At 38.8% G+C, this 20,610-nt stretch overlaps 1 protein-coding gene across 1 annotated transcript in view; it reads left to right on the top strand.

Moving 5' to 3' along the window:
• COL19A1 (collagen type XIX alpha 1 chain) overlaps positions 1 to 20,610 on the top strand; it is a 356,422-nt gene that overhangs the window by 141,698 nt on the left and 194,114 nt on the right. The window contains exons 12-13 of the mRNA XM_032650897.1: positions 17,691 to 17,744; positions 19,784 to 19,819. Coding sequence (XP_032506788.1) covers positions 17,691 to 17,744; positions 19,784 to 19,819 — 90 coding nt within the window. The remainder of the gene's footprint in view (positions 1 to 17,690; positions 17,745 to 19,783; positions 19,820 to 20,610) is intronic.

Raw genomic sequence — 20,610 nt, 5'->3', positions numbered from 1 at the left:
TAACATTGTGTTAACATTTTGCCGCTGAAATATGCTAACTATCTAATGCTATTGAGACTTGACTATGCTTGGAAGAACTAGCCACAGTCATTGCAAAGTCAAGAATCAAGGTCGTTTTTTACGTGGCTCAGTGGAGCCCCAGTATTTATTTTTTTTTAAAGGCCACTGACTTTATTGATTAAAAAAACTTTACAGAGACAGTGACTGTCCTGCCCAAAAGAGGGCCAAAGAGCATGAAACAGACCGGGTAGGGGGAGCTATGTGGTCCTCGGCCAGCTTCTGGTGCTAAAGAAAAATGAGGACCTTCTTAGGAAATGGCTGAAGGACACATGTGGCACCAGTATTTTTAGTTTCGTAATGACCAGGTAGTTCCCTGGCTTTAGATGCCTTGTACGTGTACTCATCCTTCACAGCCCTTTCTTCCTTGCTATTTCTGGCTTGCATTTCTTCTATCTTCCTTTCTCTTTCTTTTTTCTTCTTGCCTGTATTCTGCTGTGACCTGTGTTCTTACCCAGGTTACTTTTCATCTTACCCCCGATCTCCATCTACTGAGGGGTCTGCAGAGGTCGATCTCAGTGATGAGAAGAAAGGGCAGAAGGGAGGGAACCATGTGTATCTGTGTCACTCCCCCTCCATTGCACCTACTCCGCAACCTCAGGGCTCCTGTCCCTGTCCCAGGGAACATCCTTGAGTCCTCTCCTGCACCCTGCCCCCGACCCCTGCCCAGGACAGCTGTCCCCCAGGAGCTTCACTTGGGTTCTTATGATGGAGTTTGGAGGATAGACCAAATCTGGGCTTTCCTCTAAGTGTAGATTACTCCCCCTTCAGGACATCAGATGTACCATTTACTGTAGATATACTAACTTTACTAAGGCAGGTATCCACAATGAAATTTTTTTTCCCTCACAGCTTCCCTTATTCATCTGCATAAAAGTGTTTCAGAAAGGTTCTGAAGGACCATACTACTTACTTTCTGGATAAAAGAATAAGGAAGCTAGATCCAGTTCCCTAATGCCCTAGAGGTGCTATGAAATCCACCTGATCTGCAGTAGATTGTTGCACACAGTGGGAAGGGAGGCTGAACATTGTAGTCCCTGGAGCCTGTGGACAAAGTAAGAGGGATTCTGGGAGCGGGAGAGAAACACCCCAGGAGTTACTCCGGCTTGAGGTTCTAGCCCCCCACAGCTTTACTCTCTTACTTCCTAAGAAGCCCCATTCACATCTTTAATATGATATCCTTCTTGTTTCTGTCTTCTTCGAAGGGATTTTTCTCCACCAGAGACTGGGAGCTGCACCAATGGTTGGAGCTAAGGGAGTCTCTGCATTTTCTCTGCCTCCTTACAGTACATCAGGATGCTGAATGTCCTGACCATTGGCCCATACACTTAATAGAGCATCTAATTTCCCCCCACCCCCCAACCCTGTCACGGGAGATCCTGGTGTTGTGGGAAGAGATCTCCAGTGAGAAGTTAGAGCCCAGTGTATGTCCCCGTTCTGTCACTAGTTGAGGAAATCACTTCTCAGAGTCTGTAAGGTGATAGCCTTAGAATAGATTATAAGGTCCCCATCACTGCAATGCCCTATCATTTAATACAAAGAGATTACTAAGATTAATTAGGATTACAGTCTTGAAAAGCACGATGAAACTTGAAGCATTCATTCAGGTGTTTGGACTTCCAGATGCATGTTAGGCAATGTAGGGAAAACACGATGGGAATACAGCTGGAGCCCAGGCATGGGCAGTGCTCTGTGCGAGCACTTTCCTCCTCTGGCTGGGTGCGTGGGGTGATGTGGGTCGTGTTGTGTTTAAAGGAAGATTCCTTTCACAGCGTGTTCTACAAAATGCATAGAATCGAGGCCTTTGCCTGTGCTTTTGTTCCTTCTATCATATTCTTTATGAGAGCAAAGACCATTTCTTGGAGTCGCTAGTACTTAGTAGATGTTTGGAGTAAGTTCTCAATAATTAGTTGCTAAATTTTCATGTTAAAACTTGAGAGATTATTATAATAGTCTAAAATATAAGTAATTAGAACCTAAACTAGGAAAACAGAGGTGAAAGGGAGTGCACAGTGATATTGCAGAGGTAAAATACATGCAACTTGGTGCTTGATTGCAGCGAAAACTCAAAAATAGCCCAAGGTTTTGACCATTCATTACAGGAAGGATATTATCTCATGATAAATGTCAGAGTGTTGAGAGAGATTAACTACAGCTTTGCAAAAGATAACCAAGCTGCATGTATGCCACTCCCCGAGATACAGGAGCAAAACAGGGATTTTTATTTTATTGTATTTTATTGGCCGCGCCTCGCGGCATGCGGGATCCTAGTTCCCCAACCAGGGATCGAACCCGTGCTCCCTGCAGTGGAAGCATGGATTCTCAACCACTGGACCACCAGGGAATTCCCAAAACAAGGATTTTTAGAAGTTAATTAAGATAGTGTTAGAATTGAAATAGAGAAAGGATTTATCCAAACACTCGAGTAAAACTGGAAGGAGATTTGAGGGGTTGGAGCCTGAAATATAGTCACATTAACTTAGAGATTCGGAAATTTTCTTATGCTGTCTGAAAGTAAGGTGATTTGGCTTTTTAGAATTAATCAGTTTGTACACACATAGATATGAGTGCCTTCTAGTTGCCCAGATCTAAAGACCGTCTTGCTGAGAGAGCCCCCAGCCTAGTGGGTAGTGTGACCTTTCCTCTTTGACAAGGGTCTGGGAAGAGTCCTTCACACACACACACACACACACACACACACACACAAACACACACACGGGTGTGTTATTCCTTTAGCACCATCACTGTCTCATATAGCTCATTAGGTACATTATAAAGCGTGACAAAGCACATTAAGTTTTCTCACTTGGTTACTTAATTAATATTCCTTCCCTTAATTTTGCCAAAGGTATTCAGAGGTCATGACTAAGGAGAAGTAAGAAAAAGTAATGAAAGTTCTCTTTTTACCCCTCTACTCTTACTAGGGGTAAAGAATCACGTGCTCTGTTATTTATTCCATCGGTGGTGGTTTTAATATTGTGCCATAGTCCAAAAAACTGTTTTCATGAGGAATTTGAAATTCAGTCTTTACCCCAACTTTATGGGGTAGAAGGTGCAAGGGGTGATAGCATCCCAATTTTTAGAGTCAAGAAATAAGAGCTTATGAAATTAAGAAATTTCCTTTTAGAAAATGGTAAAATCAGCCTTTATCCCTTGTTTGACCGAAAAGTTTCTTAATTTTCCCACTAAGTCATGCCACATTTCTCATTGTCTATTTTTCAATGGTAAAATAAACTGACTCCACGAACCAAAATCATTCAGCATTTATGACAGTTTGCTCTGCCTTTCAATAAGAGCAGGTACACATTCTTAGGGAATGAAGGGCATTATAATAGCTGTCTCAGTTTGCATTGAAGTCAAGCCATGATGGACATTTTAACTTCAGGAACATTCTGTTGGAATGCAGGGTGAATAACCTCAGTGGGCCAGGTCATGGCAGCTACTTTCCAAGTCAGAGAAAATTGGAAGAATTTAATATTCCTGTGAAACAGATTCAAAGCCTTTTTATAGTCTTTATTCTTATATATTAAATATATCTTGATGTAAATGTATCTTTTAATAATTTCATCTGTGCCAGCTTTCCCGCAAAGTGGACAAGCTCACTTCAGACAATGTAAACCTCCTTTAAAGGGAAGTATGCCAGTTCAGCTTTCTTAATGGGACACTCTTGGCATTTTGGTCCTGATGGTTCTTTGCCACGTGGGACTATCTTGCAAGAGCAAAATGCATAGTGTCCTTGAGGCTCACCAACTAATCACCAGTAGCAGCTCTTAGTCATTAGGACAAAAAAAAAAATGTTCTGATATCTTTCTAAATGCATCCGTGTGTGTGTGTGTGTGTGTGTGTGTGTGTGTGTGTGTGTGTGTGTGTGTTTAAACTTTGATTGATCTTCAAGGTACTGGGGTATTGGACTATACATGCTCATATTTCCCTTATAGTTTAAATAATGCATACCAAATATATATTGAAATTGTCAAAACTTTGAGTTACTAGAATTTAGCCTTCAAAATATAAGACCTCAGCTTCACATATTCTAGTTTATAATTAAGTGATTTTGACTGTGACCTACTATGAGATGCATTCAACAATGGCACCTTAAAACAGACTTGAGGGGGAATCTTAGAAAGTTGTTAACATGACCTTCGAAGCCAGACTACCTGGGCTCAAATCCCAGCTCTACCACTGCCCAGCTGGCGTCCTAATTAGCACATTATTTATTGTCTCCGTGCCTGTTTCTTCATCTGCACAATAGGGTGATAATATTAATAGCACTAACTCATAGTCTTTTTTTTTATGATTAAAGGGGTCATCATACATAAAGCATTTAGGTCAGTGCCTTGCATACAGTAAGAGCTATATAAACATTTGCTATTATTAGAAACTTAAATAAAGCACATTTTCCCTAATATAGAGATAGGTAGATAGATAGATCTTTTAATTTATTTTTTGTGGGGTTATGTAATCTTGGAAAAGTAGATTTCAATTATTTAGTTTAGTCTTCTCCTTTGCATCTTTGTTATTGTCTTTCAAACAACTCTTATCAGAATTACAGCATCTGATGTTTCTAAAATGGTCATGTTAATCTCCTTACACCAATGCAATCTGTATACTGAATACAAAAATACTGGAATCACAAAGCTGCGATATCGGCTGGTGACAGCTGGTGCCATTGCTAGGGAACAAGATGCAGCGGGTGGAAGATGGGGAAAATAATGAATAGATGGGTTAAAATTTTTAACAAATAACATTACCTTGTATCAAATGATGTTTAAAGATGCTACATACCACCAGTAAGGAGGTCCTCCAATAAAAATTAATTCATGGTCTACCTGCTTTTATAATTTTAGTTGTGATAATGTCCTTCAGCTTTCAGCTTGCATTTAAAAAATTTTTTTATTGAGATATAGTTGATTTACAATGTTGTGTTAGTTTTAGGTGTACGGCAAAGTGAGCCATATATCTGTATCTTTTTGTTCCTAGATTCGTTTCCATTCTAGGTTATTACAAGATATTGAGTATAGTTTCCTGTGCTATACAGTAGGTCCTTGTTGGCTATCTATTTCATATTTAGTGGTGGTATATTTTAACCCCAAACTTCTAATTTATCACTTCCCCCCTTCCCCTTTGGTAACCGTAAGTTTTTTTTCTATGTTTGTGAGTCTGTTTCTGGTTTGTAAATAAGTTCATTTTGCATTCGGATGAGAGTGCCTGTCTCTCATAACATACAGAGCCCACTACTGTGCTTTTGAGCATCTTTATATACACAAATTTTATTAGGAAACTTATTCAGTATTAAATTCAGAGTCTGTTCCATTTGATTCTCACTCACTTATGGTGAGTGCTGTGTCTTTTTCTACCCAGTACTCAATATCCATTGATAGGAACACTAATGTCACACAAGAAGACAAATTGCACTTGAGGAAAGCATTACTGATCTACTTCTCAGAGCCTATTATGATGCCATGGCCTTAACAACATAGTACTTGATCACAGGAGGACATGAGCTCCATTGTCCCACGTCAACGGCCAATAAAAGTAGAAGCTCGATGAGTGCAGTACTTCCCAATTACATTTTTTTTTTTTTTTTTTTTTTTTTTTTTTTTTGCGGTACGCGGGCCTCTCACTGTTGTGGCCTCTCCCGTTGTGGAGCACAGGCTCCGGACGCGCAGGCTCAGCGGCCATGGCTCACGGACCTAGCCGCTCCGCAGCATGTGGGATCTTCCCGGACTGGGGCACAAACCCGTGTCCCCTGCATTGGCAGGCGGACTCTCAACCACTGCGCCACCCGGGAAGTCCCCCAGTTGCATTGTATTCTATGTGAGTTAAAGCACAGTTGTTACATATCCATCAAACTGAGTACAGAACTGGACAGAACAATTAACTATCCCTTAGACTTGGGCTTGAAAAGTTAAAGAAACATTTGTTAAGTGTTTATGCTGTGCTAAGTAATTTTTGCAACATATGAGTCTCAGAACAACTCTTCAAGACAGCTATTACTTTTTTCTTTTTTTGTTGAAGTATAGTTGATTTACAATGTTGTGATAATTACTGCTATACAACAAATTGATTCAGTTATACATATATATATACACACAATCTTTTTTTATATATATTCTTTTCCATATGGTTTATCATAGGATATTGAATATAGTTCCCTGTGCTATACACTAGGACCTTGTCTTTTATCCATTCTATATATAAAAGCTTACGTCTGCTAACCCCAACTTCCCATTCCCTCCCTCCCCCAAACCCCTCCCCATTGACAACCACCAGTCTGTTCTCTGTGTCAGTGATTCTGTTTCATAGGTTCATTTGCATCATATTTTAGATTCCACATAGGAGCACTATCATATGATGTTTGTCTTTGTCGGGTTTACTTCACCTAGTATGATCATCTCTAGGTCCGTCCATGTAGCTGCAAATGGCATTATTTCATTCTTTTTTATGGCTGAGTAATATTCCACTGTATACGTGTACCACATCTTCTTTATCCATTCCTCTGTCGATGGACATTTAGGTTATTTCCATGAAGACAACTATTACTTATACCTATTGTATAGGGAGGCTTAAATAATGTACCCACGATAATGCATGAGTCCTTTCCTGACTGTCCTGAACTCCACGTGTCTGAAGTCCTGAGCACCTCCAGGAGAATGAGGCATCTCCGAGACCTGTTTCCGTCATGCCTGCTGTGCACATGTCTATCATAGTCCTCACTGCTTACGTCCACCGGCAGCTGGTTGCTTTATTACCCCACCTCCTCCCTGAGCAGTTGATTAAACCAGGGATAGTTAGCTGACACATCAGCAAGTAAGTCCCTCCTCCAGAAGGTGCAGTTAGGGTTAGTTTGTCAGGCAGGAATGTTAAAGTTTTTAATGTATTATTTTATGCTTCAAATAATATTTTTGTGGCATGTCACATATATGATGATTATGAATTATAGAAGTAACTGGAACACAGATCTACCCAGAGCTCAACCTAATGCTATGCCCACTGTAGAGTTAACCATTTTCCCGAATGTTATGTTTCACGTTCCTTGCCATTATTAAAAACAATTACTTCCAATTATTGAGCCTGAACCAAGATGGTGGAGTAGAAGAACGTGCTCTCACTCCCTCTTTTGAGAACACCAGAATCACAACTAACTGCTGAACAGTCATTGACAGGAAGACACTGGAACTCACCAAAAAAGATACCCCACATCCAAAGACAAAGGAGAAGCCACAGTGAGACAGTAGGAGGGGCACAATCACAGTAAAATCAAATCCCATAACTGCTGGGTGGGTGGCTCACAGACTGGACAACACTTATACCACAGAAGTCCACCCATTGGAGTGAAGGTTCTGAGCCCCACGTCAGGCTTTCCAACCTGGGGTTCCAGAAACGAGGAGAAATTCCTAGAGAATCAGACTTTGAAGGACAGTGGGATTTGATTGCAGGACTCTGACAGGACTGGGGGAAACAGAGACTCCATTCTTGGAGGGCACACACAAAGTAATGTGTGCATTGGGACCCAGGGGAAAAAGCAGTGACCCCATAGGAGACTGAACCAGACCTACCTGCTAGTGTTGGAGGGTCTCCTGCAGAGGCGGTGGGTGGCTGTGTCTCACCATGGAGACTAGGACACTGGCAGCAGAAGTTCTGAGAAGTACTCCTTAGCATGAGCCCTCCCAGAGTCCACCATTAGCCCCACAAAAGAGCCCAGGTAGGCTCCAGTGTTGGGTTGCCTCAGGCCAAACAACAAACAGGGAGGGAACCCAGCCCCACCCATCAGCAGTCAAGAGGACTAAAGTTTTACTGAGTACTACTCACCAGAGCAAAAGCCAGCTCTACCCACCACCAGTCCCTCCCATCAGGAAACTTGCAGAAGCCTCTTAGAGAGCCTCATACACCAGAGGGAAGACAGTAGAAGCAAGAAGAACAATAATCCTGCAGCCAGTGGAACAAAAACCACATTCACAGAAAGATAGACAAAATGAAAAGGCAGAGGGCTATGTACCAGATGAAGGAACAAGATAAAACCCCCAGAAAAACAACTAAATGAAGTGAAGATAGGGAATCATCAGGAAAAAGAATTCAGAATAATGATAGTGAAGATGATCCAGGACTTCGGGAAAAAAATGGAGGCGAAGATCGAGAAGATGCAAGAAATGTTTAACAAAGACCTAGAAGAATTAAAGAACAAACAAACAGAGATGAACAATACAATAACTGAAAGGAAAACTACACTAGAAGGAATCAATAGCAGAATAACTGAGGCAGAAGAACGGATAACTGACCTGTAAGACAGAATGATGGAATTCACTGCTGTTGAACAGAGTAAAGAAAAAAGAATGAAAAGAAATGAAGACAGCCTAAGAGACCTCTGTGACAACATTAAACACAACAACATTTGCATTATAGGGGTCCCAGAAGGAGAAGAGAGAGAGAAATGACCCAAGAAAATATTTGAAGAGGTTATAGTCGCAAACTTCCCTAACATGGGAAAGGAAATAGCCACCCAAGTCCAGGAAGCATAGAGAGTCCCATACACGATAAACCCAAGGAGAAACATGGCGAGACACATAGTAGTCAAATTGGCAAAAATTAAAGACAAAGAAGAATTATTGAAAGCAGCAAGGGAAAAATGACAAATAACATACAAGGGAACTCCCATAAGGGTAACAGCTGATTTCACAGCAGAAACTCTACAAGCCAGAAGGGAGTGGCATGATATACTTAAAGTGATGAAACAGAAGAACCTACAACCAAGATTACTCTACCCAGCAAGGATCCCATTCAGATTCGATGGAGAAATCAAAAGCTTTACAGACAAGCAAAAGCAAAGAGATTTCAGTACCACAAAACCAGCTCTACAACAAATGCTAAAGGAACTTCTCTAAGTAGAAAACACAAGAGAAGAAAAGGACCTACAAAAACAAACCCAAAACAATTAAGAAAATGGTTATAGGAACATACATATCGATAATAACCTTAAACATGAATGGATTAAATGCTCCAACCAAAAGACACAGGCTTGCTGAATGGATACAAAAATAAGACCCATATATATGCTGTCTACAGGAGACCCACTTCAGACCTGGGGCCACATACAGACTGAAAATGAAGGGATGGAAAAAGATATTCCATGCAAATGGAAATCAAAAGAAAGCTGGAGTAGTGATACTCATATCAGATAAAATAGACTTTAAAATAAAGAATGTTCCAAGAGACAAGGAAGGACACTATATAATGATCAAGGGATCAATCCAAGAAGAAGATATAACAATTATAAATATATGTGCACACAACATAGGTGCACCTCAATACATAAGGCAACTGCTAACAGCTCTAAAAGAGGAAATCGACAGTAACAGAATAATAGTGGGGGACTTTAACACCTCACTTACACCAATGGACAGATCATCCAAAATGAAAATAAATAAGGAATCACAAGCTTTAAATGACACAATAGACCAGATAGATTTAATTGACATTTACATGACATTCCATCCAAAACAGCAGATTACACTTTCTACTCAAGTGCGCATGGAACATTCTCCAGGATAGATCACATCTTGGGTCACAAATGAAGCCTCAGTAAATTTAAGAAAATTGAAATCATATCAAGCATCTTTTCCGACCACAACGCTATGAGATTAGAAATCAGTTACAGGGAAAAAAACGTAAAAACACAAACACATGGAGGCTAAACAGTACATTACTAAATAACTAAGAGATCACTGAAGAAATCAAAGAGGAAATGAAAAAATACATAGGGACAAATGACAATGAAAACACGATGATCCAAAACCTATGGGATGCAGCAAAAGCAGTTCTAAGAGGGAAGTTTATAGCTATACAAGCCTACCTCAAGAAACAAGAAAAATCTCAAATAAACGATCTAACCTTACACCTAAAGGAACTAGAGAAAGTAGAACAAACAAAACCCAAAGTTAGCAGAAGGAAAGAAATCATAAAGATCAGAGCAGAAATAAATGAAATAGAAACAAAGAAGACAATAGCAAAGATCAATAAAAGTAAAAGCTGGTTCTTTGAGAAGATAATATTGATAAACCATTAGCCAGACTCATCAAGAAAAAGAGGAAGAGGACTCAAATCAATAAAATTAGAAATGAAAAAGAGAAGTTACAACAGACACTGAAGAAATGCAAAGCATTCTATGAGACTACTACAAGCAACTCTATACCAAAAAAATGGACAATCTGGAAGAAATGGACAAATTCTTAGAAAGGTATAACCTTCCAAGACTGAACCAGGAAGAAATATAAAATATGAACAGACCAATCACAAGTAATGAAATTGAAACTGTGATTAAAAATCTTCCAACAAACAAAAATCCAGGACCGGATGGCATAAAGGTGTATTCTATCAAACATTTAGAGAAGAGCTAACACCCATGCTTCTCAAACTCTCCCAAAAAATTGTGCAGGAACAATCCCAAGCTGATTCTATGAGGCCACCATCAATCACCCTGATACCAAAACCAGACAAAGATACTACAAAAAAAGAAAATTACAGACCAATATCACTCATGAATATAGATGCAAAAATCCTCAGAAAATACTAGCAAACAGAATCCAAGAGCACATTAAAAGGATCATACACCATGATCAAGTGGGAATTATCCCAGGGATGCAAGGATTCTTCAATATATGCAAATCAATCAATGTGATACACCATGTTAACAAATTGAAGGAGAAAAACCATATGATCACAATAGATGCAGAAAAAGCTTTTGACAAAAGTCAACATCCATTTATGATAAAAACTCTCCAGAAAGTGGGCATAGAGGGAACCTACCTCAACATAATAAAGGCCATATATGACAAACCTACAGCAACATTATTCTCAATGGTGAAAACCTGAAAGCATTTCCTCTAAGATCAGGAACAATACAAGGATGTCCACTCTCACCACTATTATTCAACATAGTTTTGGAAGTCCTAGCCATGGTAATCAGAGAAGAAAACAAAATAAAAGGACTACAAATTGGAAAGGAAGAAGTAAAACTGTCACTGCTTGCAGATGACATAATACTCTACATAGAGAATCCTAATGATCCCACCTAGAAAACGACTAGAAAACTAGTAGTTTCTAGTAGAAAACTACTGGAGCTAATCAATGAGTTTAGTAAAGTTGCAGGATACAAAATTAATGCACAGAAATCTCTTGCATTCCTATATACTGATGATGAAAAATCTGAATCAGAAATTAATGAAACACTCCCATTTACCATTGCAATAAAAAGAATACCTACGAATAAACCTACCTAGGGAGACAAAAGACCTGTATGCAGAAAACTATAAGACACTAATGAAAGAAATTAAAGATGATACCAACGGATGGAGAGATATACAATGTTCTTCAATTGGAAGAAATAATAATATGAAAATGACTATACTACCCAAAGCAATCTACAGGTTCAATGCAATCCCTGTCAAATTACAACAGCATTTTTTACAGAACTACAACAAAAAATCTTAAAATTTGTATGGAGACACAAAGGACCCCAAACAGCCAAAGCTGTCTTGAGGGAAAAAAGTGGAGCTGGAGGAAACAGAATCCCTGACTTCAGACTATACTACAAAGGTACAATAATCAAGACAATATGGTACTGGCACAAAAACAGAAATATAGATCAATGGAACAAGATAGAAAGCCCAGAGATAAACCCAAATACCTATGGTCAGCTAACGTATGACAAAGGAGGCAAGGATATACAATGGAGAAAAGACAGTCTCTTCAATAAGTGGTGCTGGGGAAACTGGACAGCTACATGTAAAACAATTAAATTAGAATACTCCCTAACACCATACACAAAAATAAACTCAAAATGGATGAGAGACCTAAATGTAAGACCGGACACTATAAAACGCTTAGAGGAAACATAGGAAGAACAGTTTGACATAAATCACAGTAAGATCTTTTTGGATCCACCTCCTAGAGTAATGGAAATAAAAACAAAAATAAACAAATGGGACCTAATGCAACTTCAAAGCTTTTGCATGGTGAAGTAAACCATAAACAAGATGAAAAGACAACCCTCAGAATGCGAGAAAATATTTGCAGACAAATCAATGGACAAAGGATTAATCTCCAAAATATTTAAGCAGCTCATGCAGCTCAATATTAAAAAAACAAACAACCCAATCCAAAAATGGGCAGAAGACCTAAATAGACATTTCTCCAAAGAAGACAGACAGATGTCCAAGAAGCATGTTAAAAGCTGCTCAACATCACTAATTATTAGAGAAATGTGAATCAAAACTACAATGAGGTAGCACCTCACACCAGTTAGAATGGGCATCATCAGAAAATCTACAAACAGAAAATGCTGGAGAGGGTATGGAGCAAAGGGAACCCTCTTGCACTGTTGGTGGGAATGTAAATTGATACAGCCACTATGGAGAACAGTATGGAGGTTCGTTAAAAAACTAAAAATAAAATTATCATGTGATCCAGCAATCCCACTACTGGGCACATACCCAGAGAAAACCATAATTCAAAAAGACACATGCACCCCAATGCTCACTGCAGCACTATTTACAATAGCCAGGTCATGGAAGCAACCTAAATGCCCATCAACAGACGAATGGCTAAAGAAGCTGTGGTACATATATACAATGGAATATTACTCGGTCATAAAAAGGAACGAAATTGGGTCATTTGTTGAGACGTGGATGGATCTAGAGACTGTCATACAGAGTGAAGTAAGTGAGAAAGAGAAAAAAAAATATTGTATATTAACGCATATATGTGGGACCTAGAAAAATGGTACAGATGAACTGGTTTGCAGGGAAGAAATAGAGACACAGATGTAGAGAATAAATGTATGGACACCAAGGGGGGAAAGTGTGGGGGGGGCTGGTGGTGGGATGAATTGGGAGATTGCGATTGACACGTATACACTAATGTGTATGAAATGGATGACTAATAGGTACCTGTGGTATAAAAAATCAAATTCAAAAAGTAAAATAAATAAAACAATGACTTCCTACTTATCTCTTCGTAGGAGTACTGGGTTCAGTCTTGCATGTGTGTAGATGTTCCATAATATTGGTTGCGTAAATAGAAAGTTGGTGTCTTTCTCCACCATTTCTTTCTTCATGTTTGTTTTTTCTCTGGATGATGTTCTACCAGCAAGAAGAGAGAATACCTCTTTTTAGTAAATTTCTCAGCAGTAAATGGCACTCTGACAGTCGTTAAAATGGTAAAGAAGCCTTTTTGTTTTTAATATCTTTATTGGAGTATAATTGCTTTACAATGGTGTGTTAGTTTCTGCTTTATAACAAAGTGAATCAGCTATACATATACATATATCCCCATATCTCCTCCCTCTTGCATCTTCCTCCCTCCCACCCTCCCTATCCCACCCCTCTAAGTGGTCACAAAGCACAGAGCTGATCTCTCTGTGCTATGCAGCTGCTTCCCACTAGCTATCTATTCTACATTTGGTGGTGTATATATGTCCATGCCACTCTCTCATTTCGGTCCCAACTTACCCTTCCCCCTCCCCATGTCCTCAAGTCCATTCTCTACGTCTGCGTCTTTATTCCTGTCATGCCCCTACGTTCTTCAGAATCTTTTTTTTTTTTTAGATTCCATATATATGTGTTAGCATATACAGAATTTGTTTTTCTCTTTCTGACTTACTTCACTCTGTATGACATACTCTAGGTCCATCCACATCACTACAAATAACTCAGTTTCGTTTCTTTTTATGGCTGAGTAATATTCCATTGTATATATGTGCCACATCTTCTTTATCCATTCATCTGTTGATGGACACGTAGGTTGCTTCCATGTCCTGGCTATTGTCAATAGAGCTGCAATGAACATTGTGGTACATGACTCTTTCTGAATTATGGTTTTCTCAGGGTATATGCCCAGGAGTGGGATTGCTGGATTATATGGTAACTCTATTTTTAGTTTTTAAGTTTTTTTTTTTTTTTTGCGGTACGCGGCCTCTCCCTGCTGTGGCCTCTCCCACTGTGGAGCACAGGCTCTGGACGCGCAGGCTCAGTGGCCACGGCTCATGGGCCCAGCTGCTCTTCGGCATGTGGGATCCTCCCGGAACTGGGCACGAACCCATGTCCCCTGCATCGGCAGGCGGACTCTCAACCACTGCATCACCAGGGAAGCCCTATTTTTAGTTTTTTAAGGAACCTCCATACTGTTCTCCATAATGGCTCTATCAATTTACATTCCCACCAACAGTGCAAGAGCGTTCCCTTTTCTCCACACCCTCTGCAGCATTTATTGTTTGTAGACTTTTTGATTATGACCATCCTGACTGGTATGAGGTGATACCTCATTGTAGTTTTGATTTGCATTTTTCTAATAATTAGTGATGTTGATCATCCTTTCATGTGTTTGTTGGCAATCTGTATATCTTCTTTGGAGAAATGTCTATTTAGGTCTTCTGCCCATTTTTAGATTGGGTTCTTTGTGCTTTTGATATTGAGCTGCATGAGCTGCTTGTACATTTTGGAGATTATTTCTTTGTCAGTTGCTTCATTTGCAAATACTTTCTCCTGAGAGTTTTTTAAAATGGTAAAGAAGGCTTTTAATTGAAGATTATCACAATATGAGTATTGCAATAGGGAAGAGAGATTGGGCTCAACTCTGAATATAAGGATGAGTGGGGATTTATGGCCAAGGAATAGAGAGATGTGGTCAGTGAGTGGAATAGCCAGTCACTTAAGCCAAGTACACATCAGCCTTGGTCCCTCCCTTTCCCTGGCCCTACCTCCAGCGCTTCTGCAAGTCCATCCTCAGCCATCTTGCTCTCTTGTCTGCAAAGCTGTGAGACCCCCTTTTCTGCTTCTGCTCTTGCTGTGTACAATGTACTTTCGTGTTGTAGCCAAAACTATCTTTTTTTGGAAACACAGTCAAATCGTGCCATTTCTAGGCTAAAACCCTAAGTGGCTTCCCCTTGCACTTAGAACAAAACCCATCCTTCTCTCCAGGGCCTGCAGTTCTCTATGTGCTGTGACCCTTGACTAACTTTGATTTCATCTCCTGCTCTTTACCTCCTTACCAGCTCATGACACTCCTTCCACCTAGAGGGCTTTTGTGCTTGCTGTTGCCTCACCCACCCGTCCCTCCGCTTGCCCCAACACTTTTTTCCAGGATCACTGCATGACTGGATCCTGTGAAACAAACATCTCCTCCACCCAGAGCCTGTTTCCAACCACTACCCTCACTGAAATAGCAGCATCTGCCCCGCACTCATCACATTCAGCCCGTGGATCTGTTCATTGTCGGTCACCCTCCTCTATAATGTGAATTCCATTGGGGCAGGAATCCTGACTTTGTTGTCGAAAAAATTATTATGATACTTGTTAAAATGGTAAAGAAGCTTTTTAATTCAAGATTATTGCAATATGAGTATTGCAATAGGGAAGAGCGATTGGGCTCAACTCTGAATGCAACAAGGATGAGTGGGAATTTATAGCAAAGGAGTAGAGCGATGCAGTCAGCGAATGGAATATTACTAAGAGCAGACATCAAGGCTGGGGGATTTTCTCTAAACTGCCTTAAGAGGATTCTTGCTAAAGGCACACCAAAGACTTATGCATCAAAGAGGGGGATGAGGGACTTGATCAGGTATCAAGGCTGGGGAATTCTTTCTAAACTGACTTAACAAGATTCTTGCTAACACTGGGCCAAGCAAGCCAAGGACAGACAGGATGGGGCCAAAGTTGAGTCCTGGCTCAAGCTTCGTTAAGGAGGGATTCTTTGTCAACTTCCTGTTCTTTTTTGTGTCTCTCAATAACACTCTCTAATACAAATAAAGTATAATATATTATATTTTAAAATCTGATATTATAATTTCAAGACAAAGGGAAATATACTATACTTTCTTATAGCCACATTGTAAAGAGTAAAAAGAAACAGGTGAAACTAATTTTAATAATATATCTTATTTAATCCCATATCCACAATGTTATCTTTTCAATACGTAATCAACAGAAAAATTATTAATGAGCTACTGTACATTCTTTTTTGTACCAAATATCGAAAACCCGATGGTATTGCACACTCACGGCACATTTCCATTCAGACTAGCCACTTCCAAGGGTGAAAAGCTACATAAGGCCCAGGGCCACCTATTGGGCAGTACAGATCTGACAGCTGTAGGGGTGACTGCACAGAGGGTATCCAGTAACTGTCTACTGAATAAATGCATGAGCGAACTAAGAATAAACCGTAATCACAAAAATAGCCGTTTTCTTTCCACAAGTGTTCAGAATATGTTGATGCCAAGTTTTACTCCAGTGGCATGTATGAATAGAGTATGTGTTGCTTGATTTGGGAAAGAATAGGTATTTTAAATAATAAAGAGAATATCACATGTCAAATATGATTTAATTTTTCACTCGTCCTTGTTCTGTAAACACCTGGAGGTAATGATGGAAGGAACATAGCTATGAATTTTATCCACAAAGTTGTTTATGCACCACAAAGGTGTTTGTTTTAACCAATGATTGAATAGATGTTTTCACCTATTAAATTTTTTTTCTTAAAGTATAAGGCTACAGTTTTCTCATATTCTTTGCAACAAGATTATTTTAAATATTTCGTTTACTTTTGTTGCTTTAAATTCATCCTCAGCTTCTACATCGAGTAGCTACAAGTGATGGCATTTGGCATTGTTTATTCACCACAAAATGTCAGAACAGTAAGAGCTGGATGCCTCAGCTAGGAACAGTAAGATGCTTGGATTTACTGTGCATTCTGTGGCTTCAGAATATTTCTTTTTTCCATTATTCTTCCCTCACCCAATGTGTTAAATTAAGGCTGAGAAAAGATATTTATTCCTATTTACCATACAGTTGGGACGTGTCTATCTAATTTTCTTTCTGTTTACACTGTGAATACATTCAACGGTAGCACTGATCTCCTCCAGTGAAATCTATTGTGGTGTTCCTGACAGCTGTCATTTCTGAATCAGATCAACCAAATACCTACTAAAACACCCAAGAGTTCAGAAGACTCATGAATATATTTATCTGATATGCTGTCTATGTTGTATATAGTTTTATTTGATAGCTTTATAAATCCAGGTAAAAAAAAGAAATAGGAGTTAGAAAACTAAACCAGACTTTAAAACAGGAGAGAGATTGCATTTTAGCTCCAGCTTTGTGAGGGATGGGAAAAGAATACATCCTTCATCCCTTCCCCTCCCCACAATTAGATTTCTCGATAGAGATGAAAAAATGTTTTTGATTTAAATCTTGAATTTTGGGGGCAAGCTTTATAAAGGCCAAATCAATGCTAAATCAGAGGTATTTACAACATCCACAAATTTAAGCCCAAGTGGATACTTAGAAGCTCACATAGACCTAAATGATGTTCTCCCAGATGGTGAATTAATGTAATTTTAGCAGGAAGCAAAGTTGCACAAATATGCAGTATTGCGGCCTCACACTGATTTAATGTATCTGTACCCACCACAGCGCAGATGTGGTATATCATTTTAGAGCCAGTTTTTCTATACTACACACTGAAGATGAGATTTGGGAGTTCAGTAAATTGTGATTTATTTTGCGACTAATGACTTGTTCAAAATTGCAGCTTTCTGTGAACTGTATATAGAAATCACATTGGCTGTGTTCTTTGCACAGGGTTTGAAAGGTGACATGGGTCCGCATGGTCCACCTGGCCCAAAAGGAGAAAAGGTACCGTATTCTCCCAGGAAAGTGCCAATCTTTTCTTAAGAAAACCCCAAGAACCTATGAAGTGACTTTTCATTGATACTGTTTAACTGCCAAATGTTAATTTTGTTAAAATTAACCAAAGGCTGTTATGTTAAAAGCATCTGAACAAGAAGAAAAGCCTTTTGGTTCATTTAATTAGTTTGAGGAGATTAAATGCACAATTGCTAGTCGACATTAATTTGTGTTTATAAGATTTCCCTTTTCTCTCCCTTGCTTAACAGTATTAAGTATTGCATCACCAAATTATAAGCCATGTCCTGTACTGGGGACCTTTGCCAATAGCACTGAACTGCTACCACAATGGTGAAGCAGGCGACCTTTGGGGGGAAGGAGGCTAACTGTGCATCTCAGTCTTAATCTAAATGCCCCATTTCCTAACACCTTTTCTCATATGTCATTTTATAGTGGCCTATTGGCAGGGACCTTGAAAAAGAGAATTATGAGATAGTAAAAAGCAAAAGTTGTTTTGAGTAAGGTACTTGGATGATACTAGTTTGATGACAATTGTACGTGTAGACGTTTTGCACTGTATTTTGTTCTCCATTCTCAGCACATTTAGAAATCTTTGTCTATCTTCAATATTTATCTCTACATTAAAATTGACTTTGCAAATTGGTCCCCAATGACTGATTTAAGCTACATCAATGTTCTTTAACAGCTGTCGGTTATTTTTATTCAGTTGTTTCCAAAATAATGATTACACAAGGCTAAGTCCTCACTTTTGAGGTGATTATGTTAGATGAAAAAAGAGGACGTCATAGAGATACTCCCAACACGAGAATACAGTGTGCCAGTGCCCCATGCCACATGGTGTTGGTTCCACAATGTCCATTTGAAGGGGGATTATGGCAGTGATGCTTGACTTTTTTTAAGCAATGACTTTATTCAATTCACCAATGGTACTCTGGGATTCAATTTATTTGTCTGCAAAATGAGGGGTTTTGATGAGATGGAGGGTCCCTAAGAGTCTGTCAAATTTAACATTCTATGAGATGGAGGGTCTCTAAGAGTCCGTCAAATTTAACATTCTAAGACTTGCCTTTTAAAAAAACTTAATTTCTTTTATTGAGGTGTAGTTAATTTACAATATTATATTAGTTTCAGTTGTACAGCATAGTGATTCAAAATTTTTATAGATTATACTCCATTTAAAGTTATTGTAAAAATATTGGCTATATTCCCTGTGCTGAACAGTATATCCTCGTAGCTTATTTATTTCATGCTTAGTAGTTTGTACTTCTTAATCATTTACCCCTATCTTGCCTTTCCCAGTGATGCTTGATCTTAATGACTAAGAGTTCTCATGAAATAAATAAGGATGCTGATACAATAAAGCATATAGGTGACATATTTATAAATTGGAAAATGATAAACTTTTAGATTAACTATATTTTTTTAGATTTTGAATAGTTTGTCAGTATATCCATCTGGTAATTTGTATTCACATAGGTCAGCAAAGCAACATTAGTATTTAAAAATACATGAATGTAGGCAAAACCTCATACAGTTGTTGGCAAGTGCAAGGTCAGTTCAGCAAAGCTTTAAAAGAGGCAGTGGGACTGCTTCTTGCAGCTGGAAGGCATGAAGTGGGGAGACCCACTTATTATTTCTTCTGATCCCCATGCTAACTTTGTCAGAAATATAATCTGTCGTTGTGACAATTCCCAGCTGCTCCATTGGCAAGTAACCATATTTGAAGAGATATTCTTTCTAATTTTGGATTAGTAGACAAAAGAATGGAAACTAGATTATTTTAGCTTTTCAAAACAAGTTCTGCCACTGCAGAAAGCATGGGGATGCACAAGGCGATATTTATATCATGAGAGCTAAAAGCACATGATCAATTTTTCATTGTGCAGAGACCTTTATCAAGATAAAATTCTACTTTTCTTTTCTTCCAGATTTATCTAGATATTGCTTTGATCCATTCAGAAAATTTATAAATAACATGAGCAAAAAGGGACTATTGGTAATTGCAGCTTTTCTTTCATCTATTTTAGGGAGATCTGGGACCTCCAGGACCGCCAGCCTTAACTGTAAGTATTCTTGAAGTCAAAATTCAAAACAAATACGTTAAACCTGTTTATTATTCACATTACATCATGATTAAACCAGAACTTAAGCCACTGGATATTTTGAGAACTGAAAGTGACTTGAGTAGATCTAGGCAGACCTCCAGATTTTAAAGATGGGACATCTGCCCACAACACTGAAGGGCTTAACCCGAGGTCATGCAGGTAGTTCTAGAAAAGCCTGGAAGCAGTACCTAACCTAAGCAATTTCCTCCACCCTCCATGTGGTTCATAATTTTGCCCCTTAAAAGTTTGATTATACATCCTTAACATGACATTTAAAGTTAATGGAAGCAGAGACAGTTCTATTTACTCTAAAAACTGTAAAAGAACAAAATAAACTATAATCACCCAATGTATAAATATAGCTACCTATTTAAACTGTTACATTCTCCCAAACCTGTTCAAGACTGTTGTTTTTTTCTATGTGAGTTGCTTCTAAGATTTGCACATGATAAAATGTCAGTATTTCAGAAACAGAGTTTTGAGAAAAGTTTATAAAGTGCGCATAATGGGATTGTTCTCAATTAAATGGTTCATCGTTTATTAAACATTTAATCATAAGTATGTAATGATTTTATATTTGGATACAATTTGCTGTTACTGATTTTCTTCGTCGTCCATTAGGGTTTCTCATTTAACTTAAAGATTTGGTCTGAGAATGACACTAAGCCTAATGGAAAAGAAGAAAAGCTTTTAAATAAGATCATGTGTAGCCTGAGGTCTCTTGAATTTTATGTTGCTATCATCTAATG

Source organism: Phocoena sinus, chromosome 12 (assembly GCF_008692025.1).
Source record: "Phocoena sinus isolate mPhoSin1 chromosome 12, mPhoSin1.pri, whole genome shotgun sequence".
NCBI lineage: Eukaryota > Metazoa > Chordata > Mammalia > Artiodactyla > Phocoenidae > Phocoena > Phocoena sinus.
Note: the sequence above shows the minus strand (reverse complement) of the source record. Positions and strands in the feature narration are given on the sequence as shown.